At 62.9% G+C, this 26,779-nt stretch overlaps 1 protein-coding gene across 1 annotated transcript; it reads right to left on the reverse strand.

Moving 5' to 3' along the window:
* On the reverse strand, window positions 1-26,572 carry LOC147596994 (procollagen galactosyltransferase 1-like). The gene is given in 14 exon segments (XM_086769021.1): window positions 1-603; window positions 740-916; window positions 918-999; window positions 2,169-2,375; window positions 2,476-2,603; window positions 12,687-12,819; window positions 12,943-13,049; window positions 14,925-15,001; window positions 15,083-15,202; window positions 20,843-21,047; window positions 24,444-24,578; window positions 24,666-24,783; window positions 26,036-26,146; window positions 26,346-26,572. Coding segments are annotated over 14 exon segments (2,430 nt in total).
* Window positions 26,573-26,779: the final 207 nt, after the last annotated feature.

Genomic DNA, 26,779 nt, shown 5'->3' on the forward strand with positions numbered 1-26,779 from the left:
TCACAGCTCGTCCCGCGCCTCCCGCCGCTGCTTCGGGGACGGCGCGCGGGCGGCACTGGTGCCACTGGTGCCACTGGTGTCGCGGGCATCGCGGGTGGCACTGGTGCCACTGGTGTCGCGGGCGGCACTGGTGCCACTGGTGCCACTGGTGTCGCGGGCATCGCGGGTGGCACTGGTGCTACTGGTGTCACGGGCGGCACGGGTGTCACGGGTGTCAGTGGCGGCACTGGTGTCACTGGTGTCATGGGCGGCATGGGTGTCAGTGGCGTCACTGGTGGCACTGGTGCTACTGGTGTCACTGGCATCACGGGTGTCATTGGTGCTACTGGTGTCATGGGCGGCATGGGTGTCACGGGTGTCAGTGGCGTCACTGGTGGCACTGGTGCTACTGGTGTCACTGGCATCACGGGTGTCACTGGTGCTACTGGTGTCACGGGTGGCATGGGTGTCACGGGTGTCAGTGGCGGCACTGGTGCTACTGGTGACACTGGCATCATGGGTGTCACGGGCATCACTGGTGGCACTGGCGTCACTGGCAGCACTGGAGGTACTGGTGTCGCTGGTGGCACTGGAGCACTGGTGGCACTGGTGGCACTGGTGTTGCTGGTGTCACTGGTGGCACTGGTGGCGCTGGAGGCACTGGTGTCACTGGTGTTGCTGGTGGCGCTGGTGTCACTGGTGGCACTGGTGGCGCTGGTGTCACTGGAGGTGCTGGTGTCGCTGGTGTCATTGGTGTCACTGCAGCACTGGAGGCACTGGTGTCACTGGTGTCACTGGTGTCGCTGGTGTCACTGGAGGTGCTGGTGTTGCTGGTGTCACTGGTGTCACTGGTGTCACTGGAGGCGCTGGAGGCGCTGGCGTCCCCGTCCCACGGCGCCGAGGCCTCGGTGTCGCTGACGTAGCCGGCGTCGCCCGTAGTAGTGCGTGGGGAACACCAGCAGCGGCTCGGCCGAGAACGCCAGCAGGTCCCGCGGGGAGAAGTGCCGGGAGTACTCGGCGCTGCGGGGGAGGGGCGGTGAGCGGGGGAAGAAAAAGCGCTTTTCCTGCCGGAACGCCGGGGGGGGAGGGGTGTGGGAATCACCGGCAAAAAAAAAAAAAAATGGGGGGTGGGGGAGCGAGGACGCGGCGCCCAGGGATGGGATGGGATTGGGATTGGGATGGAGATGGGGATGGGATTGGGATTGGGATTGGGGATGGGATTGGGTGGGATTGGGATTAGGATTGGGATAGAGCACAATGGGATTGGGGATGGGATTGGGATTAGGATTGGGCTGGAGCGCGATGGGATGGGATTGGATGGGGTGGGATGGGATTCGAATTGGGATGGGGTGGGATGGGATTGGGATTGGAACTGGGATGGGGTGGGATTAGGATTGGGATGGAGATGGGGATGGGATTGGGATTGGGGATGGGATGGGTGGGATTTGGATTAGGATTGGGATGGAGCACAATGGGATTGGGGATGGGATTGGGATTGGGGATGGGATTGGATTGGGGATGGGATGGGGTGGGATTTGGATTAGGATTGGGATGGAGCACAATGGGATTGGGGATGGGATTGGGATTAGGATTGGGCTGGAGCGCGATGGGATGGGATTGGATGGGGTGGGATGGAGATAGGGATGGGATGGGATGGGATTGGGGATGGGATGGGGTGGGATTGGGGGTGGGATGGGATTGGAACTGGGATGGGTGGGATTGGGATTGGGATTGGATTGGGATTGGGATGGGAGAAATGGTGCTGAGGGGAGCGGAGCCCAAGGGATAAGGAACCCGGCTCCCAGGGGAAATGAGCCAAAGAAACGGATCCGGAGGGACGGGAACCGGCTCCGAGGGGAACCGGATCCGAAGGAACAGACCCAGAGGGACGGGGCACCGGCTCCGAGGGGAAATGGATCCGAAGGAACAGACCCAGAGGGACGGGGATCCGGCTCCGAAGCGAAACGCACCGCAGGGACGACGCTCCGGCTCCGACTGGAAACGGAGCCCCACAAACCCCTCCCGGGCGCCGCGGCTCCGTGTCGGAGCGGAATCCTCACGGCGGCGAGGCCGGCGGCGCCCCGCTGTGTCCGTCCCCCGAAGCCCCCGGCATCGCCCCCACCCACCCCCACCCCCCCACCCCACCCCCACCCCCCCACCCCACCCCCACCCCCCACCCCCCGGCTCACAGCGGGTGCTTGTCGAACATGACGGGCAGGAACTCGTCCACCGGCAGCATCTTCCCCAGCGGCCGGGCCGCCAGCAGCTTGCGGGCGCCGCGCAGCGACAGGACGTAGCCCAGCGTCCAGTAGGAATAATCGGCCTCCACCAGGTTCCGCACGCGCGGCACCGGCTTCTCCGGCCGCTCCACCTGCATCCGCTTCCTCCCGATGTAACTGCGGGGCGGCGGGGTGCGGGGAGGGGGCAGCGCGGGGCCGGTCAGCGGCGGGTGGGTGGGTGGGTGGGGGGTGGGTGGGGGGGTGGGGGGGGGCTCACATCAGGTCCCAGGGCGGCCCCTCGGCGTCCAGCTCGCGCATCAGCGTCATCAGGCGGCGCTTGAAGAAGATCTCGAAGCGCAGGTCGTCCTCGAACACCAGCGACCTGGCCAGGCCCCTGGCCGCGATCTGCGGCAACGGGAAGGGCCGGGATTGGGGGGGGCGGGGGGGGGAACGGGATTCTGCCGCTTCCTGACGGCACGCTGGGCCCCACTGCGGGATTCGGGACTCGGCCCTGTCCTTCCCAGTGGGATTAGGGACTCGGCCCTGTCCTTCCCGGTGGGATTAGGGACTCGGCCCTGTCCTTCCCAGTGGGATTAGGGACTCTGCTCTGTCCTCCCAGTGGGATTAGGGACTCGGCTTTGTCCTTCCCAGTGGGATTAGGGACTCGGCCCTGTCCTTCCAGTGGGATTAGGGACTCGGCTTCGTCCTTCCAGTGGGATTAGGGACTCGGCCCTGTCCTTCCCAGTGGGATTAGGGACTCAGCCCTGTCCTTCCCAGTGGGATTAGGGACTCGGCTTCGTCCTTCCCAGTGGGATTAGGACTCGGCCCCTGTCCTTCCAAGTGGGATTAGGGACTCGGCTTCGTCCTTCCCAGTGGGATTAGGGACTCGGCCCTGTCCTTCCCAGTGGGATTAGGGACTCGGCTTTGTCCTTCCCAGTGGGATTAGGGACTCGGCCCTGTCCTTCCCAGTGGGATTAGGGACTCGGCTTCGTCCTTCCCAGTGGGATTAGGGACTCGGCTTTGTCCTTCCCAGTGGGATTAGGTACTCTGCCCTGTCCTTCCCAGTGGGATTAGGGACTCGGCTTCGTCCTTCCCAGTGGGATTAGGGACTCGGCTTTGTCCTTCCCAGTGGGATTAGGTACTCTGCCCTGTCCTTCCCAGTGGGATTAGGGACTCGGCCCTGTCCTTCCCAGTGGGATTAGGGACTCGGCTTCGTCCTTCCCAGTGGGATTAGGGACTCGGCTTTGTCCTTCCCAGTGGGATTAGGGACTCGGCCCTGTCCTTCCCAGTGGGATTAGGGACTCTGCTCTGTCCTTCCCATTGGCATTAGGGACTCGGCCCTGTCCTTCCCAGTGGGATTAGGGACTCGGCCCTGTCCTTCCCAGTGGGATTAGGGACTCGGCTTCGTCCTTCCCAGTGGGATTAGGGACTCGGCTTTGTCCTTCCCAGTGGGATTAGGGACTCGGCCCTGTCCTTCCCAGTGGGATTAGGGACTCGGCTTTGTCCTTCCCAGTGGGATTAGGGAATCGGCCCTGTCCTTCCAGTGGATTAGGAATCGGCCCTGTCCTTCCCAGTCGGATTAGAGAATCGGCCCTGTCCTTCCCAGTGGGATTACGGACTCGGCCCTGTCCTTCCCAGTCGGATTAGAGAATCGGCCCTGTCCTTCCCAGTGGGATTACGGACTCGGCTTTGTCCTTCCCAGTGGGATTAGGGAATCGGCCCTGTCCTTCCCGGTGGGATTAGGAATCGGCCCTGTCCTTCCCAGTCGGATTAGAGAATCGGCCCTGTCCTTCCAGTGGGATTAGGGACTTGGCTTCGTCCTTCCCATTGGCATTAGGGACTCGGCCCTGTCCTTCCCAGTGGGATTAGGGACTCGGCCCTGTCCTTCCAGTGGGATTAGGGACTCTGCACTGTCCTTCCCAGTGGGATTAGGGACTCGGCCCTGTCCTTCCCAGTGGATTAGGGACTCTGCTCTGTCCTTCCCAGTGGGATTAGGGACTCTGCACTGTCCTTCCCAGTGGGATTAGGGACTCTGCTCTGTCCTTCCAGTGGGATTAGGGAATCGGCCCTGTCCTTCCCAGTGGGATTAGGGACTCTGCTCTGTCCTTCCCAGTGGGATTAGGGAATCGGCCCTGTCCTTCCCAGTGGGATAAGGGAATCGGCCCTGTCATTTCCAGTGGGATTAGGGACTCGGCCCTGTCCTTCCCAGTGGGATTAGGGATCGGCCCTGTCCTTCCCAGTGGGATTAGGGACTTGGCTTCGTCCTTTCCAGTGGGATTAGGGACTTGGCCCTGTCCTTCCAGTGGGATTACGGACTCGGCCCTGTCCTTCCCAGTGGGATTAGGGACTCAGCCCTGTCCTTCCCAGTGGGATTAGGGAATCGGCCCTGTCCTTCCAAGTGGGATTAGGGAATCGGCCCTGTCCTTCCCAGTGGGATTAGGGACTCGGCTTTGTCCTTCCCAGTGGGATTAGGGACTCGGCTTCGTCCTTCCCAGTGGGATTAGGGACTCGGCTTTGTCCTTCCCAGTGGGATTAGGGACTCGGCCCTGTCCTTCCCAGTGGGATTAGGGACTCGGCTTCGTCCTTCCCAGTGGGATTAGGGACTCGGCTTTGTCCTTCCCAGTGGGATTAGGTACTCTGCCCTGTCCTTCCCAGTGGGATTAGGGACTCGGCTTCGTCCTTCCCAGTGGGATTAGGGACTCGGCTTTGTCCTTCCCAGTGGGATTAGGTACTCTGCCCTGTCCTTCCAGTGGGATTAGGGACTCGGCCCTGTCCTTCCCAGTGGGATTAGGGACTCGGCTTCGTCCTTCCCAGTGGGATTAGGGACTCGGCTTTGTCCTTCCCAGTGGGATTAGGGACTCGGCCCTGTCCTTCCCAGTGGGATTAGGGACTCTGCTCTGTCCTTCCCATTGGCATTAGGGACTCGGCCCTGTCCTTCCCAGTGGGATTAGGGACTCGGCCCTGTCCTTCCCAGTGGGATTAGGGACTCGGCTTCGTCCTTCCCAGTGGGATTAGGGACTCGGCTTTGTCCTTCCCAGTGGGATTAGGGACTCGGCCCTGTCCTTCCCAGTGGGATTAGGGACTCGGCTTTGTCCTTCCCAGTGGGATTAGGGAATCGGCCCTGTCCTTCCCAGTGGGATTAGGGAATCGGCCCTGTCCTTCCCAGTCGGATTAGAGAATCGGCCCTGTCCTTCCCAGTGGGATTACGGACTCGGCCCTGTCCTTCCCAGTCGGATTAGAGAATCGGCCCTGTCCTTCCCAGTGGGATTACGGACTCGGCTTTGTCCTTCCCAGTGGGATTAGGGAATCGGCCCTGTCCTTCCCGGTGGGATTAGGGAATCGGCCCTGTCCTTCCCAGTCGGATTAGAGAATCGGCCCTGTCCTTCCCAGTGGGATTAGGGACTTGGCTTCGTCCTTCCCATTGGCATTAGGGACTCGGCCCTGTCCTTCCCAGTGGGATTAGGGACTCGGCCCTGTCCTTCCCAGTGGGATTAGGGACTCTGCACTGTCCTTCCCAGTGGGATTAGGGACTCGGCCCTGTCCTTCCCAGTGGGATTAGGGACTCTGCACTGTCCTTCCCAGTGGGATTAGGGACTCTGCTCTGTCCTTCCCAGTGGGATTAGGGAATCGGCCCTGTCCTTCCCAGTGGGATTAGGGACTCTGCTCTGTCCTTCCCAGTGGGATTAGGGAATCGGCCCTGTCCTTCCCAGTGGGATAAGGGAATCGGCCCTGTCATTTCCAGTGGGATTAGGGACTCGGCCCTGTCCTTCCCAGTGGGATTAGGGAATCGGCCCTGTCCTTCCCAGTGGGATTAGGGACTTGGCTTCGTCCTTTCCAGTGGGATTAGGGACTTGGCCCTGTCCTTCCCAGTGGGATTACGGACTCGGCCCTGTCCTTCCCAGTGGGATTAGGGACTCAGCCCTGTCCTTCCCAGTGGGATTAGGGAATCGGCCCTGTCCTTCCAAGTGGGATTAGGGAATCGGCCCTGTCCTTCCCAGTGGGATTAGGGACTCGGCTTTGTCCTTCCCAGTGGGATTAGGGACTCGGCTTTGTCCTTCCCGGTGGGATTAGGGACTCGGCTTTGTCCTTCCCAGTGGGATTAGGGACTCGGCCCTGTCCTTCCAAGTGGGATTAGGGAATCGGCTTTGTCCTTCCCAGTGGGATTAGGGACTCGGCTTTGTCCTTCCCGGTGGGATTACGGACTCGGCCCTGTCCTTCCCGGTGGGATTAGGGACTCGGCCCTGTCCTTTCCAGTGGGATTAGGGAATCGGCCCTGTCCTTCCCAGTGGGATTAGGGACTCGGCCCTGTCCTTCCAAGTGGGATTAGGGACTCAGCCCTGTCCTTCCCAGTGGGATTAGGGACTCGGCCCTGTCCTTTCCAGTGGGCTTAGGGACTCAGCCCTGTCATTTCCAGTGGGATTAGGGACTCTGCTCTGTCCTTCCCAGTGGGATTAGGGACTCGGCCCTGTCCTTCCCAGTGGGATTAGGGACTCTGCTCTGTCCTTCCCAGTGGGATTAGGGACTCGGCCCTGTCCTTCCCAGTGGGATTAGGGACTCTGCTCTGTCCTTCCCAGTGGGATTAGGGACTCGGCCCTGTCCTTCCCAGTGGGATTAGGGACTCGGCCCTGTCCTTCCCAGTGGGATTAGGGACTCTGCTCTGTCCTTCCCAGTGGGATTAGGGACTCGGCCCTGTCCTTTCCAGTGGGCTTAGGGACTCAGCCCTGTCCTTCCCAGTGGGATTAGGGACTCGGCCCTGTCCTTTCCAGTGGGCTTAGGGACTCAGCCCTGTCCTTCCCAGTGGGATTAGGGACTCTGCTCTGTCCTTCCCAGTGGGATTAGGGACTCGGCCCTGTCCTTCCCAGTGGGATTAGGGAATCGGCCCTGTCCTTCCCAGTGGGATTAGGGACTCGGCCCTGTCCTTTCCAGTGGGCTTAGGGACTCAGCCCTGTCCTTCCCAGTGGGATTAGGGACTCGGCCCTGTCCTTTCCAGTGGGATTAGGGACTCTGCTCTGTCCTTCCCAGTCGGATTAGATAATCGGCCCTGTCCTTCCCAGTGGGATTAGGGACTTGGCCCTGTCCTTCCCAGTGGGATTAGGGACTCGGCCCTGTCCTTCCCAGTGGGATTAGGGACTCTGCTCTGTCCTTCCCAGTGGGATTAGGGACTCGGCCCTGTCCTTCCCAGTGGGATTAGGGACTCGGCCCTGTCCTTCCAAGTGGGATAAGGGGAATCAGCCCTGTCATTTCCAGTGGGATTAGGGACTCTGCTCTGTCCTTCCCAGTGGGATTAGGGACTCGGCCCTGTCCTTCCCAGTGGGATTAGGGACTCTGCTCTGTCCTTCCCAGTGGGATTAGGGACTCGGCCCTGTCCTTCCCAGTGGGATTAGGGAATCGGCCCTGTCCTTCCCAGTGGGATTAGGGACTCGGCTCTGTCCTTCCCAGTGGGATTAGGGAATCGGCCCTGTCTTTCCCAGTGGGATAAGGGAATCGGCCCTGTCATTTCCAGTGGGATTAGGGACTCGGCCCTGTCCTTCCAAGTGGGATTAGGGACTCTGCTCTGTCCTTCCCAGTGGGATTAGGGACTCAGCCCTGTCCTTCCCAGTGGGATTAGGGAATCGGCTTTGTCCTTCCCAGTGGGATTAGGGACTCGGCCCTGTCCTTCCCAGTGGGATTAGGGACTCTGCTCTGTCCTTCCCAGTGGGATTAGGGACTCAGCCCTGTCCTTCCCAGTGGGATTAGGGAATCGGCTTTGTCCTTCCCAGTGGGATTAGGGACTCAGCCCTGTCCTTCCCAGTGGGATAAGGGACTCGGCCCTGTCCTTCCCAGTGGGATTAGGGACTCGGCCCTGTCCTTTCCAGTGGGATTAGGGACTCAGCTTTGTCCTTCCCAGTGGGATTGGGGACTCGGCCCTGTCCTTCCCAGTGGGATTAGGGACTCTGCTCTGTCCTTCCCAGTGGGATTAGGGACTCGGCTTCGTCCTTTCCAGTGGGATTAGGGAATCGGCCCTGTCCTTCCCAGTGGGATTAGGGAATCGGCTTTGTCCTTCCCAGTGGGATTAGGGACTCGGCCCTGTCCTTCCAAGTGGGATTAGGGACTCTGCTCTGTCCTTCCCAGTGGGATTAGGGACTCAGCCCTGTCCTTCCCAGTGGGATAAGGGAATCGGCCCTGTCCTTCCCAGTGGGATTAGGGACTCGGCCCTGTCCTTCCCAGTGGGATTAGGGACTCTGCTCTGTCCTTCCCATTGGCATTAGGGACTCGGCCCTGTCCTTCCCAGTGGGATTAGGGACTCGGCCCTGTCCTTCCCAGTGGGATTAGGGACTCTGCTCTGTCCTTCCCAGTCGGATTAGATAATCGGCCCTGTCCTTCCCAGTGGGATTAGGGACTCTGCCCTGTCCTTCCCAGTGGGATTAGGGACTTGGCCCTGTCCTTCCCGGTGGGATTAGGGACTCGGCCCTGTCCTTCCCAGTGGGATTAGGGACTCTGCTCTGTCCTTCCCAGTGGGATTAGGGACTCGGCCCTGTCCTTCCCAGTGGGATTAGGGACTCGGCCCTGTCCTTCCCAGTGGGATTAGGGAATCTGCTCTGTCCTTCCCATTGGCATTAGGGACTCGGCCCTGTCCTTCCCAGTGGGATTAGGGACTCTGCTCTGTCCTTCCCAGTGGGATTAGGGACTCAGCCCTGTCCTTCCCAGTGGGATAAGGGAATCGGCCCTGTCCTTCCCAGTGGGATTAGGGACTCTGCTCTGTCCTTCCCAGTGGGATTAGGGACTCGGCCCTGTCCTTCCCAGTGGGATTAGGGACTCTGCTCTGTCCTTCCCAGTCGGATTAGATAATCGGCCCTGTCCTTCCCAGTGGGATTAGGGACTCTGCCCTGTCCTTCCCAGTGGGATTAGGGACTTGGCCCTGTCCTTCCCGGTGGGATTAGGGACTCGGCCCTGTCCTTCCCAGTGGGATTAGGGACTCTGCTCTGTCCTTCCCAGTGGGATTAGGGACTCGGCCCTGTCCTTCCCAGTGGGATTAGGGACTTGGCCCTGTCCTTCCCGGTGGGATTAGGGACTCGGCCCTGTCCTTCCCAGTGGGATTAGGGACTCTGCTCTGTCCTTCCCAGTGGGATTAGGGACTCGGCCCTGTCCTTCCCAGTGGGATTAGGGACTTGGCTTCGTCCTTTCCAGTGGGATTAGGGACTCGGCCCTGTCCTTCCCAGTGGGATAAGGGGAATCAGCCCTGTCATTTCCAGTGGGATTAGGGAATCAGCCCTGTCCTTTCCAGTGGGATTAGGGACACGGCCCTGTCCTTCCCAGTGGGATTAGGGACTCTGCTCTGTCCTTCCCAGTGGGATTAGGGACTCAGCCCTGTCCTTCCCAGTGGGATTAGGGACTCAGCCCTGTCCTTTCCAGTGGGATTAGGGACTTGGCCCTGTCCTTTCCAGTGGGATTAGGGACTCGGCCTGTCCTTCCCAGTGGGATTAGGGACTCTGCTCTGTCCTTCCCAGTGGGATTAGGGAATCGGCCCTGTCCTTCCAAGTGGGATTAGGGACTCTGCTCTGTCCTTCCCAGTGGGATAAGGGAATCGGCCCTGTCATTTCCAGTGGGATTAGGGACTTGGCTTCGTCCTTTCCAGTGGGATTAGGGAATCGGCCCTGTCCTTCCCAGTGGGATTAGGGAATCGGCTTTGTCCTTCCCAGTGGGATTAGGGACTCGGCCCTGTCCTTCCAAGTGGGATTAGGGACTCTGCTCTGTCCTTCCCAGTGGGATTAGGGACTCAGCCCTGTCCTTCCCAGTGGGATAAGGGAATCGGCCCTGTCCTTCCCAGTGGGATTAGGGACTCTGCTCTGTCCTTCCCATTGGCATTAGGGACTCGGCCCTGTCCTTCCCAGTGGGATTAGGGACTCGGCCCTGTCCTTCCCAGTGGGATTAGGGACTCTGCTCTGTCCTTCCCAGTGGGATTAGGGACTCGGCCCTGTCCTTTCCAGTGGGATTAGGGACTTGGCCCTGTCCTTCCCAGTGGGATTAGGGACTCGGCCCTGTCCTTCCCAGTGGGATTAGGGACTCTGCTCTGTCCTTCCCAGTGGGATTAGGGACTCGGCCCTGTCCTTCCCAGTGGGATTAGGGACTCGGCCCTGTCCTTCCCAGTGGGATTAGGGACTTGGCTTCGTCCTTTCCAGTGGGATTAGGGACTCGGCCCTGTCCTTCCCAGTGGGATTAGGGACTTGGCTTCGTCCTTTCCAGTGGGATTAGGGACTCGGCCCTGTCCTTCCCAGTGGGATAAGGGAATCGGCCCTGTCATTTCCAGTGGGATTAGGGACTCGGCCCTGTCCTTCCCAGTGGGATTAGGGACTCTGCTCTGTCCTTCCCAGTGGGATTAGGGACTCGGCCCTGTCCTTCCCGGTGGGATTAGGGACTCGGCCCTGTCCTTCCCAGTGGGATTAGGAAATCGGCCCTGTCCTTCCCAGTGGGATTAGAGACTCGGCCCTGTCCTTCCCAGTGGGATTAGGGACTCGGCCCTGTCCTTTCCAATGGGATTAGGGACTCGGCCCTGTCCTTCCCAGTGGGATTAGGGACTTGGCCCTGTCCTTCCAAGTGGGATTAGGGACTCTGCTCTGTCCTTCCCAGTGGGATAAGGGAATCGGCCCTGTCCTTCCCAGTGGGATTAGGGACTTGGCTTCGTCCTTCCCAGTGGGATTAGGGACTCGGCCCTGTCCTTCCAAGTGGGATTAGGGACTCTGCTCTGTCCTTCCCAGTGGGATAAGGGAATCGGCCCTGTCCTTCCCAGTGGGATTAGGGACTTGGCTTCGTCCTTCCCAGTGGGATTAGGGACTTGGCTTCGTCCTTTCCAGTGGGATTAGGGACTTGGCCCTATCCTTCCCAGTGGGATTAGAGACTCGGCCCTGTCCTTCCCAGTGGGATTAGGGACTCGGCCCTGTCCTTTCCAGTGGGATTAGGGACTCCGCTCTGTCCTTCCCAGTGGGATTAGGGACTCGGCCCTGTCCTTCCAAGTGGGATTAGAGAATCGGCCCTGTCCTTCCAAGTGGGATTAGAGAATCGGCCCTGTCCTTCCCAGTGGGATTAGGGACTCGGCCCTGTCCTTCCAAGTGGGATTAGAGAATCGGCCCTGTCCTTCCCGGTGGGATTAGGGACTCGGCCCTGTCCTTCCCAGTGGGATTAGGGACTCGGCCCTGTCCTTCCCAGTGGGATTAGGGACTCGGCCCTGTCCTTTCCAGTGGGATTAGGGACTCTGCTCTGTCCTTCCCAGTGGGATTAGGGACTCGGCCCTGTCCTTCCCAGTGGGATAAGGGGAATCAGCCCTGTCATTTCCAGTGGGATTAGGGACTCGGCTTTGTCCTTCCCAGTGGGATTAGGGACTCGGCCCTGTCCTTCCCAGTGGGATTAGGGACTCTGCTCTGTCCTTCCCAGTGGGATTAGGGACTCGGCCCTGTCCTTCCCAGTGGGATTAGGGACTCTGCTCTGTCCTTCCCAGTGGGATTAGGGACTCGGCTCTGTCCTTCCCAGTGGGATTAGGGAATCGGCCCTGTCATTTCCAGTGGGATTAGGGACTCGGCCCTGTCCTTCCCAGTGGGATTAGGGAATCGGCTTTGTTCTTCCCAGTGGGATTAGGGACTTGGCCCTGTCCTTCCCAGTGGGATTAGAGAATCGGCCCTGTCCTTCCCAGTGGGATTAGGGACTTGGCTTCGTCCTTCCCAGTGGGATTAGGGACTTGGCTTCGTCCTTTCCAGTGGGATTAGGGACTCGGCCCTGTCCTTCCAGTGGGATTAGAGACTCGGCCCTGTCCTTCCCAGTGGGATTAGGGACTCGGCCCTGTCCTTTCCAGTGGGATTAGGGACTCCGCTCTGTCCTTCCCAGTGGGATTAGGGTCTCGGCCCTGTCCTTCCAAGTGGGATTAGAGAATCGGCCCTGTCCTTCCCGGTGGGATTAGGGACTCTGCTCTGTCCTTCCCAGTGGGATTAGGGACTCGGCCCTGTCCTTCCCAGTGGGATTAGGGAATCGGCCCTGTCCTTTCCAGTGGGATTAGGGACTCGGCCCTGTCCTTCCCAGTGGGATTAGGGACTCAGCCCTGTCCTTCCCAGTGGGATTAAGGACTCTGCTCTGTCCTTAGGGTCTTGTCCCATTCCTAATCCCTTAATCCCCTCCCCTTGGGATTAGGGTCTTGTCCCCTTCCTAATCCCTTAATCCCCTCCCCTCCCCTCAGGATTAGGGTCTTCTCCCATTCCTAATACTCTGATCCTCTCCGGTTTAGGGTCTTGTCCCATTCCCTCCTGTTGGGATAAGGATCTTGTCCCATTCCTAATCCCCTCCCCTCCCCTCGGGATTAGGGTCTTGTCCCCTTCCTAATCCCCTCCCCTCCCCTCGGGATTAGGGTCTTGTCCCCTTCCTAATCCCCTCCCCTCCCCTTGGGATTAGGGTCTTGTCCCCTTCCTAATCCCGTAATCTCCCCGTTCCCCCCGGGATTACCCCCCGCGGGGCGGTGGCGCTCACCTCCTGCCAGACGCGGTAGTGGCTGAGGAAGCAGCCCAGCTCCCCCTTGGTGAGCGGGCGCCCGTGGTAGGGGTCCTTGTACCCGGGCAGCATCCGCACGCCCAGCGCCTCCACCTCGCTGCTGCTCAGCGCCCTGCAACGCAGCCGCCGCCCTGCCACCCTTCCCGCCGGAGCAGCCCCGGCCCGGGGCGCAGCCGGCCCCTCCCCGCGCCCCCCCCCCGCCGCCCCCCAGTCGTCCCCCCCTCCCCGGCCTCACTTCCCGTCCACCGCCTCCACCAGCTTGCAGGCGATCTCCTGCTCGTGCAGCGTCCGCAGCATCCGCCGCCGCCGCTCCGCCCGCCGCTTCAGGTTGATGAGGAAAACCTGCCGGGAAAGGCGGGGAAGAAGTCATAAAGGGAAAAAAAAAAAAACCACAAAAATATCCCAAAATCCAGAAATGAAGGCATAAATCACCCCAAATCCAGAAATGAAGGGATAAATCCCCCCAAAATCCAGAAGGGAATGGGGAAAACACCCCAAAATTAAGAAGCGAAGGGGAAAAGTACCCCAAAATTGAGAAGGGAAGGGGAAAAATACGCCAAAAAATCCATCAGGGAAAGGGAAAAAATATCCCAAAATCCAGAAATGAAGGGATAAATCACCCCAAATCCATCAGGGAAAGGGAAAAAAATATCCCAAAATCCACAGGGGAAGGGATAAATCACCCCCAAATCCATCAGGGAAAGGGAAAAAATATCCCAAAATCCAGAAATGAAGGGATAAATCACCCCAAATCCATCAGGGAAAGGGAAAAAATATCCCAAAATCCAGAAATGAAGGGATAAATCACCCCCAAATCCATCAGGGAAAGGGAAAAAATATCCCAAAATCCAGAAATGAAGGGATAAATCACGCCAAATCCATCAGGGAAAGGGAAAAAATATCCCAAAATCCAGAAATGAAGGGATAAATCACCCCCAAATCCATCAGGGAAAGGGAAAAAATATCCCAAAATCCAGAAATGAAGGGATAAATCACCCCAAATCCATCAGGGAAAGGGAAAAAATATCCCAAAATCCAGAAATGAAGGGATAAATCACCCCCAAATCCATCAGGGAAAGGGAAAAAATATCCCAAAATCCAGAAATGAAGGGATAAATCACCCCCAAATCCAACAGGGAAAGGGAAAAAATATCCCAAAATCCAGAAATGAAGGGATAAATCACCCCCAAATCCATCAGGGAAAGGGAAAAAATATCCCAAAATCCACGGGGGAAGGGATAAATCACCCCCAAATCCAACAGGGAAAGGGAAAAAATATCCCAAAATCCAGAAATGAAGGGATAAATCACCCCAAATTCATCAGGGAAAGGGAAAAAATATCCCAAAATCCAGAAATGAAGGGATAAATCACCCCCAAATCCATCAGGGAAAGGGAAAAAATATCCCAAAATCCAGAAATGAAGGGATAAATCACCCCAAATCCATCAGGGAAAGGGAAAAAATATCCCAAAATCCAGAAATGAAGGGATAAATCACCCCCAAATCCATCAGGGAAAGGGAAAAAATATCCCAAAATCCAGAAATGAAGGGATAAATCACGCCAAATCCATCAGGGAAAGGGAAAAAATATCCCAAAATCCAGAAATGAAGGGATAAATCACCCCCAAATCCATCAGGGAAAGGGAAAAAATATCCCAAAATCCAGAAATGAAGGGATAAATCACCCCAAATCCATCAGGGAAAGGGAAAAAATATCCCAAAATCCAGAAATGAAGGGATAAATCACCCCAAATCCATCAGGGAAAGGGAAAAAATATCCCAAAATCCAGAAATGAAGGGATAAATCACCCCAAATCCATCAGGGAAAGGGAAAAAATATCCCAAAATCCTGAAATGAAGGGATAAATCACCCCAAATCTATCAGGGAAAGGGAAAAAATATCCCAAAATCCAGAAATGAAGGGATAAATCACCCCAAATCCATCAGGGAAAGGGAAAAAATATCCCAAAATCCACGGGGGGAGGGGAAAATCACCCCCAAATCCATCAGAGAAGGGAAACCCGCCCCCCCCCCCCCCCCCAGATCCAGCACATGGGGCAGGGGGACAACACCCAAAATGGAGGAGGGGCTGAACAGGGACCCCTCCAGAAGCGAGGGGGGAGCCCCCAAACCCTGAAGACAGAGCAACCCCCCAAAAAAATCCTAAGGGGGGGGGGGGGGGGGGGGGGGGGTCCACACACGACACCCCCCGCTCACCTCGTCGAAGCCCATCTTGTCGGGGACCTTGGGGGGCACCCAGACGTGGGGGGACGGCTCCGCCGGCGGGTTCCTCACTGCGGGGGGGGATGCGGAGGGTCGGACGGGGGCGGGGGGGGGCGGGGGGGGGTGCGGGGGGGTGACACCCCCGTGCTCACCCATGATCTCCAGCTGGACGTGCAGGAAGCTCTCGGCCTCGTCCCGCAGGGAGCTGTGCGAGCGCAGCGGCACCGGCAGGAACCCGAACACCTCCCGGTTACAGACGAACATCTGCACGCCTGGAGCGAAACCGGGCTTAGGCTGGGCCGGGGTTAATCCGGGCTGGGGTTCATCGGGGCCAGTGTTAGGCTGGGCCGGGGTTCATCCGGGCCGGGGTTCATCCGGGCCGGGGTTAATCCAGGCCGGGGTTAGGCTGGGCCGGGGTTCATCCGGGCCGGGGTTAATCCAGGCTGGGGTTAGGCTGGGCCGGGGTTCATCCGGGCCGAGGTTAGGCTGGGCTGGGGTTAGGCTGGGCCGGGGTTCATCCGTGCTGGGGTTAGGCTGGGCCGAGGTTCATCCGGGCTGGGGTTAATCTGGGCTGGGGTCAGGCTGGGCCGGGGTTCATCCGGGCTGGGGTTAATCCGGGCCAGGGTTAGGCTGGGCTGGGGTTAATCCAGGCCGGGGTTAGGCTGGGCCGGGGTTCATCCGGGCTGGGGTTAATCCGGGCCGAGGTTAGGCTGGGCCGGGGTTCATCCGGGCTGGGGTTAATCTGGGCTGGGGTTTGGCTGGGCCGGGGTTCATCCGGGCTGGGGTTAATCCGGGCCGGGGTTAGGCTGGGCTGGGGTTAATCCGGGCCGGGGTTCATCCGGGCCGGGGTTAGGCTGGGCCGGGGTTCATCCGGGACGGGGTTAATCTGGGCTGGGGTTAGGCTGGGCCGGGGTTCATCTGGGCCCGGGTTAATCCGGGCCGGGGTTAGGCTGGGCCGGGGTTCATCCGGGCCGGGGTTAATCTGGGCTGGGGTTAGGCTGGGCCGGGGTTCATCCGGGCTGGGGTTAATCTGGGCGGGGGTTAGGCTGGGCCGGGGTTCATCCGGGCTGGGGTTAATCCGGGCCGGGGTTAATCCGGGCCGGGGTTAGGCTGGGCCAGGGTTAGGCTGGGGCGGGGTTGATTCCGGCTGGGGTTAGGCTGGGCCGGGGTTAGGCTGGGCCGGGGTTCATCCGGGACGGGGTTAATCTGGGCTGGGGTTAGGCTGGGCCGGGGTACATCTGGGCCCGGGTTAATCCGGGCCGGGGTTAGGCTGGGCCGGGGTTCATCCGGGCCGGGGTTAATCTGGGCTGGGGTTAGGCTGGGCCGGGGTTCATCCGGGCTGGGGTTAATCTGGGCCGGGGTTAGGCTGGGCCGGGGTTCATCCGGGCTGGGGTTAATCCGGGCCGGGGTTAATCCGGGCCGGGGTTAGGCTGGGCCGGGGTTAGGCTGGGGCGGGGTTGATTCCGGCTGGGGTTAGGCTGGGCCGGGGTTAATCTGGGCTGGGGTTAGGCTGGGCCGGGGTTCATCCGGGCTGGGGTTAATCCGGGCCGGGGTTACGCTGGGCCGGGGTTCATCCGGGCCGGGGTTAATCTGGGCTGGGGTTAGGCTGGGCCGGGGTTCATCCGGGCTGGGGTTAATCCGTGCCGGGGTTAGGCTGGGCTGGGGTTCATCCGGGCTGGGGTTAGGCTGGGCCGGGGTTCATCCGGGCCGGGGTTAATCCAGGCCGGGGTTAATCCGGGCCGGGGTTAGGCTGGGCTGGGGTTCATCCGGGCCGGGGTTCATCCGGGCCGGGGTTAGGCTGGGCCGGGGTTCATCCGGGCTGGGGTTAATCTGGGCTGGGGTTAGGCAGGGCCGGGGTTAATCCGTGCTGGGGTTAATCCGGGCCGGGGTTAGGCTGGGCCGGGGTTCATCCGGGCTGGGGTTCATACGGGCCGGGGTTAGGCTGGGCCGGGGTTCATTCAGGCTGGGGTTAGGCTGGGCCGGGGTTCATCCGGGCCGGGGTTCATTCAGGCTGGGGTTAGGCTGGGCCGGGGTTCATCCGGGCCGGGGTTCATTCAGGCTGGGGTTAGGCTGGGCCGGGGTTAATCCGGGCTGGGGTTAGGCTGGGCCGGGGTTCATCCGGGCTCGGGTTAGGCTGGGCTGGGGTTAGGCTGGGCCGGGGTTCATCCGGGCTGGCGTTAGGCTGGGCCGGCGTTCATCCGGGCCGGGGTTAATCTGGGCTGGGGTTAGGCTGGGCCGGGGTTCATCCGGGCTGGGGTTAATCTGGGCTGGGGTTAGGCTGGGCCGGGGTTCATCCGGGCTGGGGTTAATCCGGGCCGGGGTTAGGCTGGGCTGGGGTTCATCCGGGCTGGGGTTAGGCTGGGCCGGGGTTCATCCGGGCTGGGGTTAATCCGGGCTGGGGTTAGGCTGGGCCGGGGTTCATCCGGGCTGGGGTTAATCCGGGCCGGGGTTAGGCTGGGCCGGGGTTCATCCGGGCTGGGGTTAATCCGGGCTGGGGTTCATCCGGGCCGGGGTTAGGCTGGGCTGGGGTTCATCCGGGCTGGGGTTAGGCTGGGCCGGGGTTCATCCGGGCTGGGGTTAATCCGGGCCGGGGTTAGGCTGGGCCGGGGTTAATCCGGGCCGGGGTTAATCCGGGCCGGGGTTAGGCTGGGCCGGGGTTAATCCGGGCCAGGGTTAGGCTGGGCTGGGGTTAATCCAGGCTGGGGTTCATCCGGGCCGGGGTTAGGCTGGGCCGGGGTTCATCCGGGCTGGGGTTAATCTGGGCTGGGGTTAGGCTGGGCCGGGGTTCATCCGGGCCGGGGTTAATCCGGGCCGGGGTTAGGCTGGGCCGGGGTTCATCCGGGCTGGGGTTAATCCGGGCTGGGGTTAGGCTTGGCTGGGGTTCATCCGGGCCGGGGTTAATCCGGGCCGGGGTTAGGCTGGGCCGGGGTTCATCCGGGCCGGGGTTCATCCGGGCCGGGGTTAGGCTGGGCTGGGGTTCATCCGGGCCAGGGTTAATCCAGGCCGGGGTTAGGCTGGGCCGGGGTTCATCCGGGCCAGGGTTAGGCTGGGCTGGGGTTAATCCAGGCTGGGGTTCATCCGGGCCGGGGTTAATCTGGGCTGGGGTTAGGCAGGGCCGGGGTTCATCCGGGCTGGGGTTAATCTGGGCTGGGGTTAGGCAGGGCCGGGGTTCATCCGGGCTGGGGTTCATCTGGGCTGGGGTTAGGCTGGGCCGGGGTTCATTCAGGCTGGGGTTAGGCTGGGCCGGGGTTCATCCGGGCCGGGGTTCATTCAGGCTGGGGTTAGGCTGGGCCGGCGTTCATCCGGGCTGGGGTTAGGCTGGGCCGGGGTTCATCCGGGCCGAGGTTAGGCTGGGCTGGGGTTAGGCTGGGCCGGGGTTCATCCGGGCCGGGGTTAGGCTGGGCCGGGGTTCATCCGGGCCGGGGTTAATCTGGGCTGGGGTTCATCCGGGCTGGGGTTCATCCGGGCTGGGGTTCATACGGGCCGGGGTTAGGCTGGGCCGGGGTTCATCCGGGCTGGGGTTCATACGGGCCGGGGTTAATCCGGGCCGGGGTTCATCCGGGCTGGGGTTAATCCGGGCCGGGGTTAGGCTGGGCCGGGGTTCATCCGGGCTGGGGTTAATCCGGGCCGGGGTTAATCCGGGCCGGGGTTAGGCTGGGCTGGGGATCATCCGGGCTGGGGTTAATCTGGGCTGGGGTTAGGCTGGGCCGGGGTTCATCCGGGCTGGGGTTAATCCGGGCCGGGGTTAATCTGGGCCGGGGTTAATCCGGGCCAGGGTTAGGCTGGGCTGGGGTTAATCCAGGCTGGGGTTCATCCGGGCCGGGGTTAGGCTGGGCTGGGGTTCATCCGGGCCGGGGTTAATCTGGGCTGGGGTTAGGCTGGGCCGGGGTTCATCCGGGCCGGGGTTCATCCGGGCCGGGGTTAGGCTGGGGTTCATCCGGGCCGGGGTTAATCCGGGCTGGGGTTAGGCTTGGCTGGGGTTCATCCGGGCCGGGGTTAGGCTGGGCCGGGGTTCATCCGGGCCGGGGTTCATCCGGGCCGGGGTTAGGCTGGGCTGGGGTTCATCCGGGCCAGGGTTAGGCTGGGCTGGGGTTAATCCAGGCTGGGGTTCATCCGGGCCGGGGTTAATCTGGGCTGGGGTTAGGCTGGGCCGGGGTTCATCCGGGCTGGGGTTAATCCAGGCTGGGGTTAGGCTGGGCCGGGGTTAATCTGGGCTGGGGTTAGGCTGGGCCGGGGTTCATCCGGGCTGGGGTTAGGCTGGGCTGGGGTTAGGCTGGGCCGGGGTTCATCCGGGCCGGGGTTAGGCTGGGCCGGGGTTCATCCGGGCCGAGGTTAGGCTGGGCTGGGGTTAGGCTGGGCCGGGGTTCATCCGGGCCGGGGTTAATCTGGGCTGGGGTTAGGCTGGGCCGGGGTTCATCCGGGCTGGGGTTCATACGGGCCGGGGTTAATCCGGGCCGGGGTTCATCCGGGCTGGGGTTCATCCGGGCCGGGGTTCATCCGGGCCGGGGTTCATCCGGGCTGGGGTTAATCCGGGCCGGGGTTAGGCTGGGCCGGGGTTCATCCGGGCTGGGGTTAATCCGGGCCGGGGTTAGGCTGGGCCGGGGTTAATCCGGGCCAGGGTTAGGCTGGGCTGGGGTTAATCCAGGCTGGGGTTAATCTGGGCTGGGGTTAGGCTGGGCCGGGGTTAATCCAGGCCGGGGTTAGGCTGGGCTGGGGTTCATCCGGGCTGGGGTTAATCTGGGCTGGGGTTAGGCTGGGCCGGGGTTAATCCGGGCCGGGGTTAATCTGGGCCGGGGTTAGGCTGGGCTGGGGTTAATCCGGGCTGGGGTTAGGCTGGGCTGGGGTTAATCCGGGCCGGGGTTAATCCAGGCCAAGGTTAGGCTGGGCCAGGGTTAATCCGGGCCGGGGTTAAAGCCAGGGTAAAGGGAAGCCAGGCCGAAGCCAAGCAGCGCTGAACCAAATGCCCAGCCCAAGTCGAAATTAAGCCAGGCTGAAGTTAACACCAGGCTAAAGCTGAAGTTAAGCTGGGCTGAAGTTTAGGCCAGGCTGAAATTAAAAGTTAAGATGCGCTGAAGTTAAACTTTTAAGGCCAGGCTGAAGCTGAAGTTAAGCGGAACCAAACTTAACGCCAGGCTGAAATTAAAGTTAAAAGCGAGGCTGAAAGCGGAAGTGAAAAGTTAAGCACGGCTAAAGTTAATGCCAGGCTGAAGTTGAGCAAGGTTAAAAGGCTGAAGTTAAGCCAGCCTGAAGTTAAGAGGGGCTGAACTTAATGCTGGGCTGAAATAAAAGTTAAGCCGGGCTGAAGTTAAGAGGGGCTGAACTTAATGCTGGGCTGAAATAAAAGTTAAGCTGGGCTGAAGTTAAGAGGGGCTGAACTTAATGCTGGGCTGAAATAAAAGTTAAGCCGGGCTGAAGTTAAGAGGGGCTGAACTTAATGCTGGGCTGAAATAAAAGTTAAGCCGGGCTGAAGTTAAGAGGGGCTGAACTTAATGCTGGGCTGAAATAAAAGTTAAGCCGGGCTGAAGTTAAGAGGGGCTGAACTTAATGCTGGGCTGAAATAAAAGTTAAGCCGGGCTGAAGTTAAGAGGGGCTGAACTTAATGCTGGGCTGAAATAAAAGTTAAGCCGGGCTGAAGTTAAGAGGGGCTGAACTTAATGCTGGGCTGAAATAAAAGTTAAGCCGGGCTGAAGCCAAATTTAAGGCCAGGCTGAAATTAAAAGTTAAGCTAGGCTGAAGTTAAGGCCAGGCTGAAAGCGAAGTTAAGCTGGGCTGACGCTAAAGTTAAGCAGAACTGAACTTAACACCGGGCCAAAATTACAGTTAAGCTGTGCTTAAGTGACAGTTAAGCCGGGCTCGAGCCGAGGCGTGCCGGACGGAACCGAGCGCCGAGCTGGCGCGGCCGCGGCCCTCACCCGCCTGCCGGCAGGAGAAGGCGAAGACGATGATGTCGTCGAAGGCCCAGGCGTAGTCGGGGTGCGGCGGGTGGAAGGCCAGGCGCCGCGAGGCCTCCTTGCGCAGGTCCAGCAGGAAGGTGGAGTGCACCATGGGCACGGCGAAGCACCCGCGCCGCTCCCGCTTCCGCAGCGGCAGGTAGGCCGGCGTCCGCCGGTAGTAACCCTGCCAGCGGCAGCCACCGCGTGGGCGCCCCGCCTCGCCCCGGCGGCGGGACGGGAGAGCCCGGGGGGACCCGGAGAAGCCGGCACCCGTGGGACGTGGCACCCATGGGACACGGCACCCAGGGAACTCGGAGAACCTGGCACCCAGGGGACACAGCACCCAGGGGACCAGAGAACCCAGCACCCAGGGGACCCAGTGCCCGAGGGACGCAGCACCCGGGGGGCCAGAGAACCCGGCACCCATGGGACCCAGCACCCAGGGAATTCAGAGAACCCAGCACCCATGGGACCCAGCACCCAGGGAATTCAGAGAACCCAGCACCCAGGGGACACGGCACCCAGGGAACTCGGAGAACCTGGTACCCAGGGGACACAGCACCCAGGGGACCAGAGAACCCAGCACCCAGGGGACCCAGTGCCCGAGGGATGTGGCACCCTGGGGACCAGAGAACCCAGCACCCATGGGACACGGCACCCAGGGAACTCGGAGAACCCAGCACCCATGGGACACAGCACCCAGGGGACCAGAGAACCCAGCACCCATGGGACACAGCACCCAGGGAATTCAGAGAACCCAGCACCCAGGGGACACAGCACCCAGGGAACTCGGAGAACCTGGCACCCAGGGGACACAGCACCCAGGGGACCCAGTGCCCGAGGGACGCAGCGCCCGGGGGACCAGAGAACCCAGCACCCATGGGACCCGGCACCCAGGGGACCCAGTGCCCGAGGGATGTGGCACCCTGGGGACCAGAGAACCCAGCACCCATGGGACACGGCACCCAGGGAACTCGGAGAACCTGGTACCCAGGGGACACAGCACCCAGGGGACCCAGTGCCCGAGGGATGCAGTGCCCGGGGGACCAGAGAACCCAGCACCCATGGGACCCAGCACCCAGGGAACTCAGAGAACCTGGCACCCATGGGACACAGCACCCAGGGGACCCAGTGCCCGAGGGATGCAGTGCCCGGGGGACCAGAGAACCCAGCACCCATGGGACACAGCACCCAGGGGACCCAGTGCCCGAGGGATGCAGCGCCTGGGGGACCAGAGAACCCAGCACCCATGGGACACAGCACCCAGGGAATTCAGAGAACCCAGCACCCAGGGGACACAGCACCCAGGGGACCCAGTGCCCGAGGGACGCAGCACCCGGGGGACCAGAGAACCCAGCACCCAGGGGACCCAGTGCCCAAGGGACACAGCACCCGGGGGGGCCAGAGAACCCGGCACCCATGGGACACAGCACCCAGGGAACTCAGAGAACCTGGCACCCATGGGACACAGCACCCAGGGGACCCAGTGCCCGAGGGACGCAGCGCCCAGGGGACCAGAGAACCCAGCACCCATGGGACTCAGCACCCAGGGAATTCAGAGAACCCAGCACCCAGGGGACACAGCACCCAGGGGACCCAGTGCCCAAGGGACGCAGCGCCCGGGGGACCAGAGAACCCGGCACCCATGGGACCCAGTGCCCGAGGGACGTGGCACCCAGGGAACTCGGAGAACCCAGCACCCAGGGGGCCAGAGATCCCAGCACCCATGGGACACGGCACCCAGGGGACCCAGTGCCCGAGGGACGCAGCACCTGGGGGACCAGAGAACCCGGCACCCATGGGACACAGCACCCAGGGAATTCAGAGAACCCGGCACCCATGGGACACAGCACCCAGGGGACCCAGTGCCCGAGGGATGCAGCGCCCGGGGGACCAGAGAACCCGGCACCCATGGGACACAGCACCCATGGGACATGGCACCCAGGGAACTCAGAGAACCCAGCACCCATGGGACCCGGCACCCAGGGAACTTGGAGAACCTGGCACCCATGGGACCCAGCACCCAGGGGACCCAGTGCCCGAGGGACATGGCACCCAGGGAACTCGGAGAACCCAGCACCCAGGGGGACCAGAGAACCCGGCACCCATGGGACCTGGCACCCAGGGAACTCGGAGAACCCAGCACCCAGGGGACCAGAGAACCCGGCATCCATGGGACCCAGCACCCAGGGGACCCAGTGCCCAAGGGACGCAGCACCCAGGGGACCAGAGAACCCGGCACCCATGGGACCCAGCACCCAGGGGACCCAGTGCCCAAGGGACGCAGCACCCAGGGGACCAGAGAACCTGGCACCCATGGGACGCGGCACCCAGGGGACCCAGTGCCCGAGGGACATGGCACCCAGGGAACTCGGAGAACCTGGCACCCAAGGGACCCAGCACCCAGAGGACCCGGAGAACCCAGGGGACCCAGTCTGGGAGGATGCAGCACCCGGAGGACCCAGTGCCCAAGGGACCCAGCACCCAGGGGACCCAGAGAACCTGGAGGACCCAGCACCCAAGGGACACAGCACCCAGAGGACCCGGAGGTCCTGGCACCTAGCGAATGTGGCACCCAAAGGATCCAGCACCCAGGGGGCCAGAGGACGCGGCACCCGGAGAACCCAGAGAACAGAGCACCCAGGGGACCAGGGCACCCAGGGGACACAGCACCCAGGGGACGTGGCACCAGGAGAACCAGAGGACCGGGCACCCAAGGGGATCCGGGACACGGCACCCAGGGGTCCTGGCACCAACGAGATTGAGGAACCCAGCACCCAGGGGACCCAGAGAACGCAGCACCCAAGTGATTGGGGGACCCGGTGCCCAGGGGATTGGGCACCCAGGGGACCCGGCACCCAGGGGACAGGGCACCCAGGGGACAGGGGGATCAGGGGACCTGGCACCCAGGGGATCAGGGGACCCAGGGGACTGGGGGATCGGGGGACCCGGCACCCAGGGGATCGGGAGACCTGGCACCCAGGGGATCAGGGGACCCAGGGGACTGGGGGATCGGGGGACCCGGCACCCAGGGGACAGGGCACCCGGAACCCAGGGGATCAGGGCACCCAGGGGACTGGGGGATCGGGGGACCCGGCACCCAGGGGATCAGGGCACCCAGGGGACTGGGGGATCGGGGGACCCGGCACCCAGGGGATCAGGGGACCTGGCACCCAGGGGATCAGGGGACTGGGCACCCAGGGGATGAGGGGACCCGGCACCCAGGGGATCGGGGGACCGGGCACCCAGGGGATTGGGGGATCGGGGGACCCGGCACCCAGGGGATCAGGGGACTGGGCACCCAGGAGATTGGGGGACCCGGCACCCAGGGGATCAGGGGACTGGGCACCCAGGAGATTGGGGGACCCGGCACCCAGGGGATCAGGGGACTGGGCACCCAGGAGATTGGGGGACCCGGCACCCAGGGGATCAGGGGACTGGGCACCCAGGAGATTGGGGGATCAGGGGACCCGGCACCCAGGGGATCAGGGGACTGGGCACCCAGGAGATTGGGGGACTGGGCACCCAGGAGATTGGGGGACCCGGCACCCAGGGGCTGCGGTGCGCGCCCGGCCCCCACCTGCGCCGTCATCCCGCACCAGAAGTTGGAGTAGGCGGCGCGCGAGTCCAGCATGGGCGCCACCACCGTCTTGTTCTCGGCCATCAGCAGCCCCAGGGTGTCGGGGTTGGTCAGGATGTTGTCGGCGTCCAGGAACTGCGCCCCAGCACCCAGAGGCCCCCCCATCAGCCGCCGGGCCGGGGGCCGGCCCCCCCCCCCAGCCCCGCGCCGGGACCCCCTTACCAGCAGGTAGTCGGCCCAGCCGGCGCGGGCGGCCTCCAGCGCCGCCTGACGCAGCCGCATCACGTGCTCGTAGCGGGACGGGGACCAGTGCTTGGGGCCCTCCTCGTCGGGGTACGAGCTGGGGGGTGGGGAGGGTGCGGGGGGTTGGGGGGGCGCGCTGCCCTGCTGCCCCCCAACTGCTCCACGGGACCCCTCGCAGGCTGGCACCCCTCGTCCATGGACCCCCCCCCCCCCCCCCCAAACATGGGCACCCCCCAGCCCAGGGCACCCCCCTCCCAAACATGGGCACCCCCCAGCCCAGGGCACCCCCCTCCCAAACATGGGCACCCTCCAGCCCAGGGCACCCCCCAGCCCAGGGCACCCCCCCTCCCAAACATGGGCACCCCCCAGCCCAGGGCACCCCCCTCCCAAACATGGGCACCCCCCCTCCCAAACATGGGCACCCTCCAGCCCAGGGCACCCCCCAGCCCAGGGCACCCCCCCTCCCAAACATGGGCACCCCCAGCCCAGGGCACCCCCCCTCCCAAACATGGGCACCCTCCAGCCCAGGGCACCCCCCAGTCCAGGGCACCCCCCCTCCCAAACATGGGCACCCCCAGCCCAGGGCACCCCCCTCCCAAACATGGGCACCCCCCCTCCCAAACATGGGCACCCCCCAGCCCAGGGCACCCCCCTCCCAAACATGGGCACCCCCCCTCCCAAACATGGGCACCCTCCAGCCCAGGGCACCCCCCTCCCAAACATGGGCACCCCCCAGCCCAGGGCACCCCCCTCCCAAACATGGGCACCCTCCAGCCCAGGGCACCCCCCTCCCAAACATGGGCACCCCCCAGCCCAGGGCCCCCCCCCCCCCAATCCTGGGCACCCGCAGGGTCCTCCCCCTAAATTTGGGCACGCACAGGGACCCCCAAACCTGGGCATCACAGCCCGTGGACCCCCTCCCCCAAATCTGGGGACCCTCAGCACCCATGGACCCCCACCCAAATTCGGGCTCCCACAGGCCATGGGGACCCCCCCAAACCTGGGCACCCATGGACCCCCACAGGCCATGGGGACCCCCCCCCAAACCTGGGCACCCACAGGGGCTCCCCTAAATTTGGGGAGCCCATGGGGACCCCCCCCAAACATAAGCACCCACGGGGATCCCCCCCAAAACGGGGGACCCACAGCCCACGGGGATTCCCCCCAAACCCGAGCACCCCCAGCCCATGGACCACCCCCACCCCCCCCCCCAAATTTGGGCACCCCCAGGCCACAGGGACCCCCAAACCCGGGCACCCCCCCCAACCAACGGAGACCCCCTTCGGCCCGGGGCCGCCCGGCAGCCCCCACCCCACGGGTGACGCCCCCCCCCCCCCCGCCCCGCTCACCGCGGCTCCTCCATGGGCCGCCACTCCACGCGGTGGTAGAGCCCCTGCACGCGCACCAGCCACTCCCGCAGCAGCGCCGTCGTGTTGTCCACGCTGTGATCCACCGCCACCCTGCGTGGGCACCGGACACGAGGGCACCCCCCCCCAACCACCGCACTCCGTCACACCCGGGGGCGGGGGGGGGGGGGAAGGTGTCTCCACACTCCCCCCTCCCTTTCCCCCAGCCTCGTGTCTCTCCGCCCCACGCGTGTTCCCCCACCCTACGCGTGTCCCACCCCACGCGTGTCTCCACCCCCCCCCCAACACCCACCAGAGCGCCATCCGGTCCTTGGGGTGCCGCAGCCGCTCCAGCGCCCCCAGCGTGGCGGGCAGCGCGTGGGCCGCGTTCCGCGCCAGCAGCGCCACGGTCACGCGTGGGGGCAGCAGGGGAGATTCCGGGCTCCAGCGCTCCTCGGGGAAATACCCGCCCGCCGGCCCCGGCCCCGGCCCCGCCGCCAGCGCCAGCAGCAGCAGCGGCCACGGCCGCCCCGCCGCCATCCTGGGCCGCCCGCCGGCCACGCCCCTCCCCGCCGGCCACGCCCCCTCCCCGCCGGCCACGCCCCCTCCCCGCCGGCCACGCCCCCTCCCCGCCGGCCACGCCCCCTCCCCGCCGGCCCTGGGTGGCCGGACCCCTCGGAGTCGGGAGCCGAGCGCGGGTGGCCACGCCCCTTTCCCCCCGCCCCCCCCCCGCCTCCAGCTCCCCCT

The sequence above is a fragment of the Chlamydotis macqueenii genome, chromosome 30, assembly GCF_036417535.1.
Source record: "Chlamydotis macqueenii isolate bChlMac1 chromosome 30, bChlMac1.mat, whole genome shotgun sequence".
NCBI lineage: Eukaryota > Metazoa > Chordata > Aves > Otidiformes > Otididae > Chlamydotis > Chlamydotis macqueenii.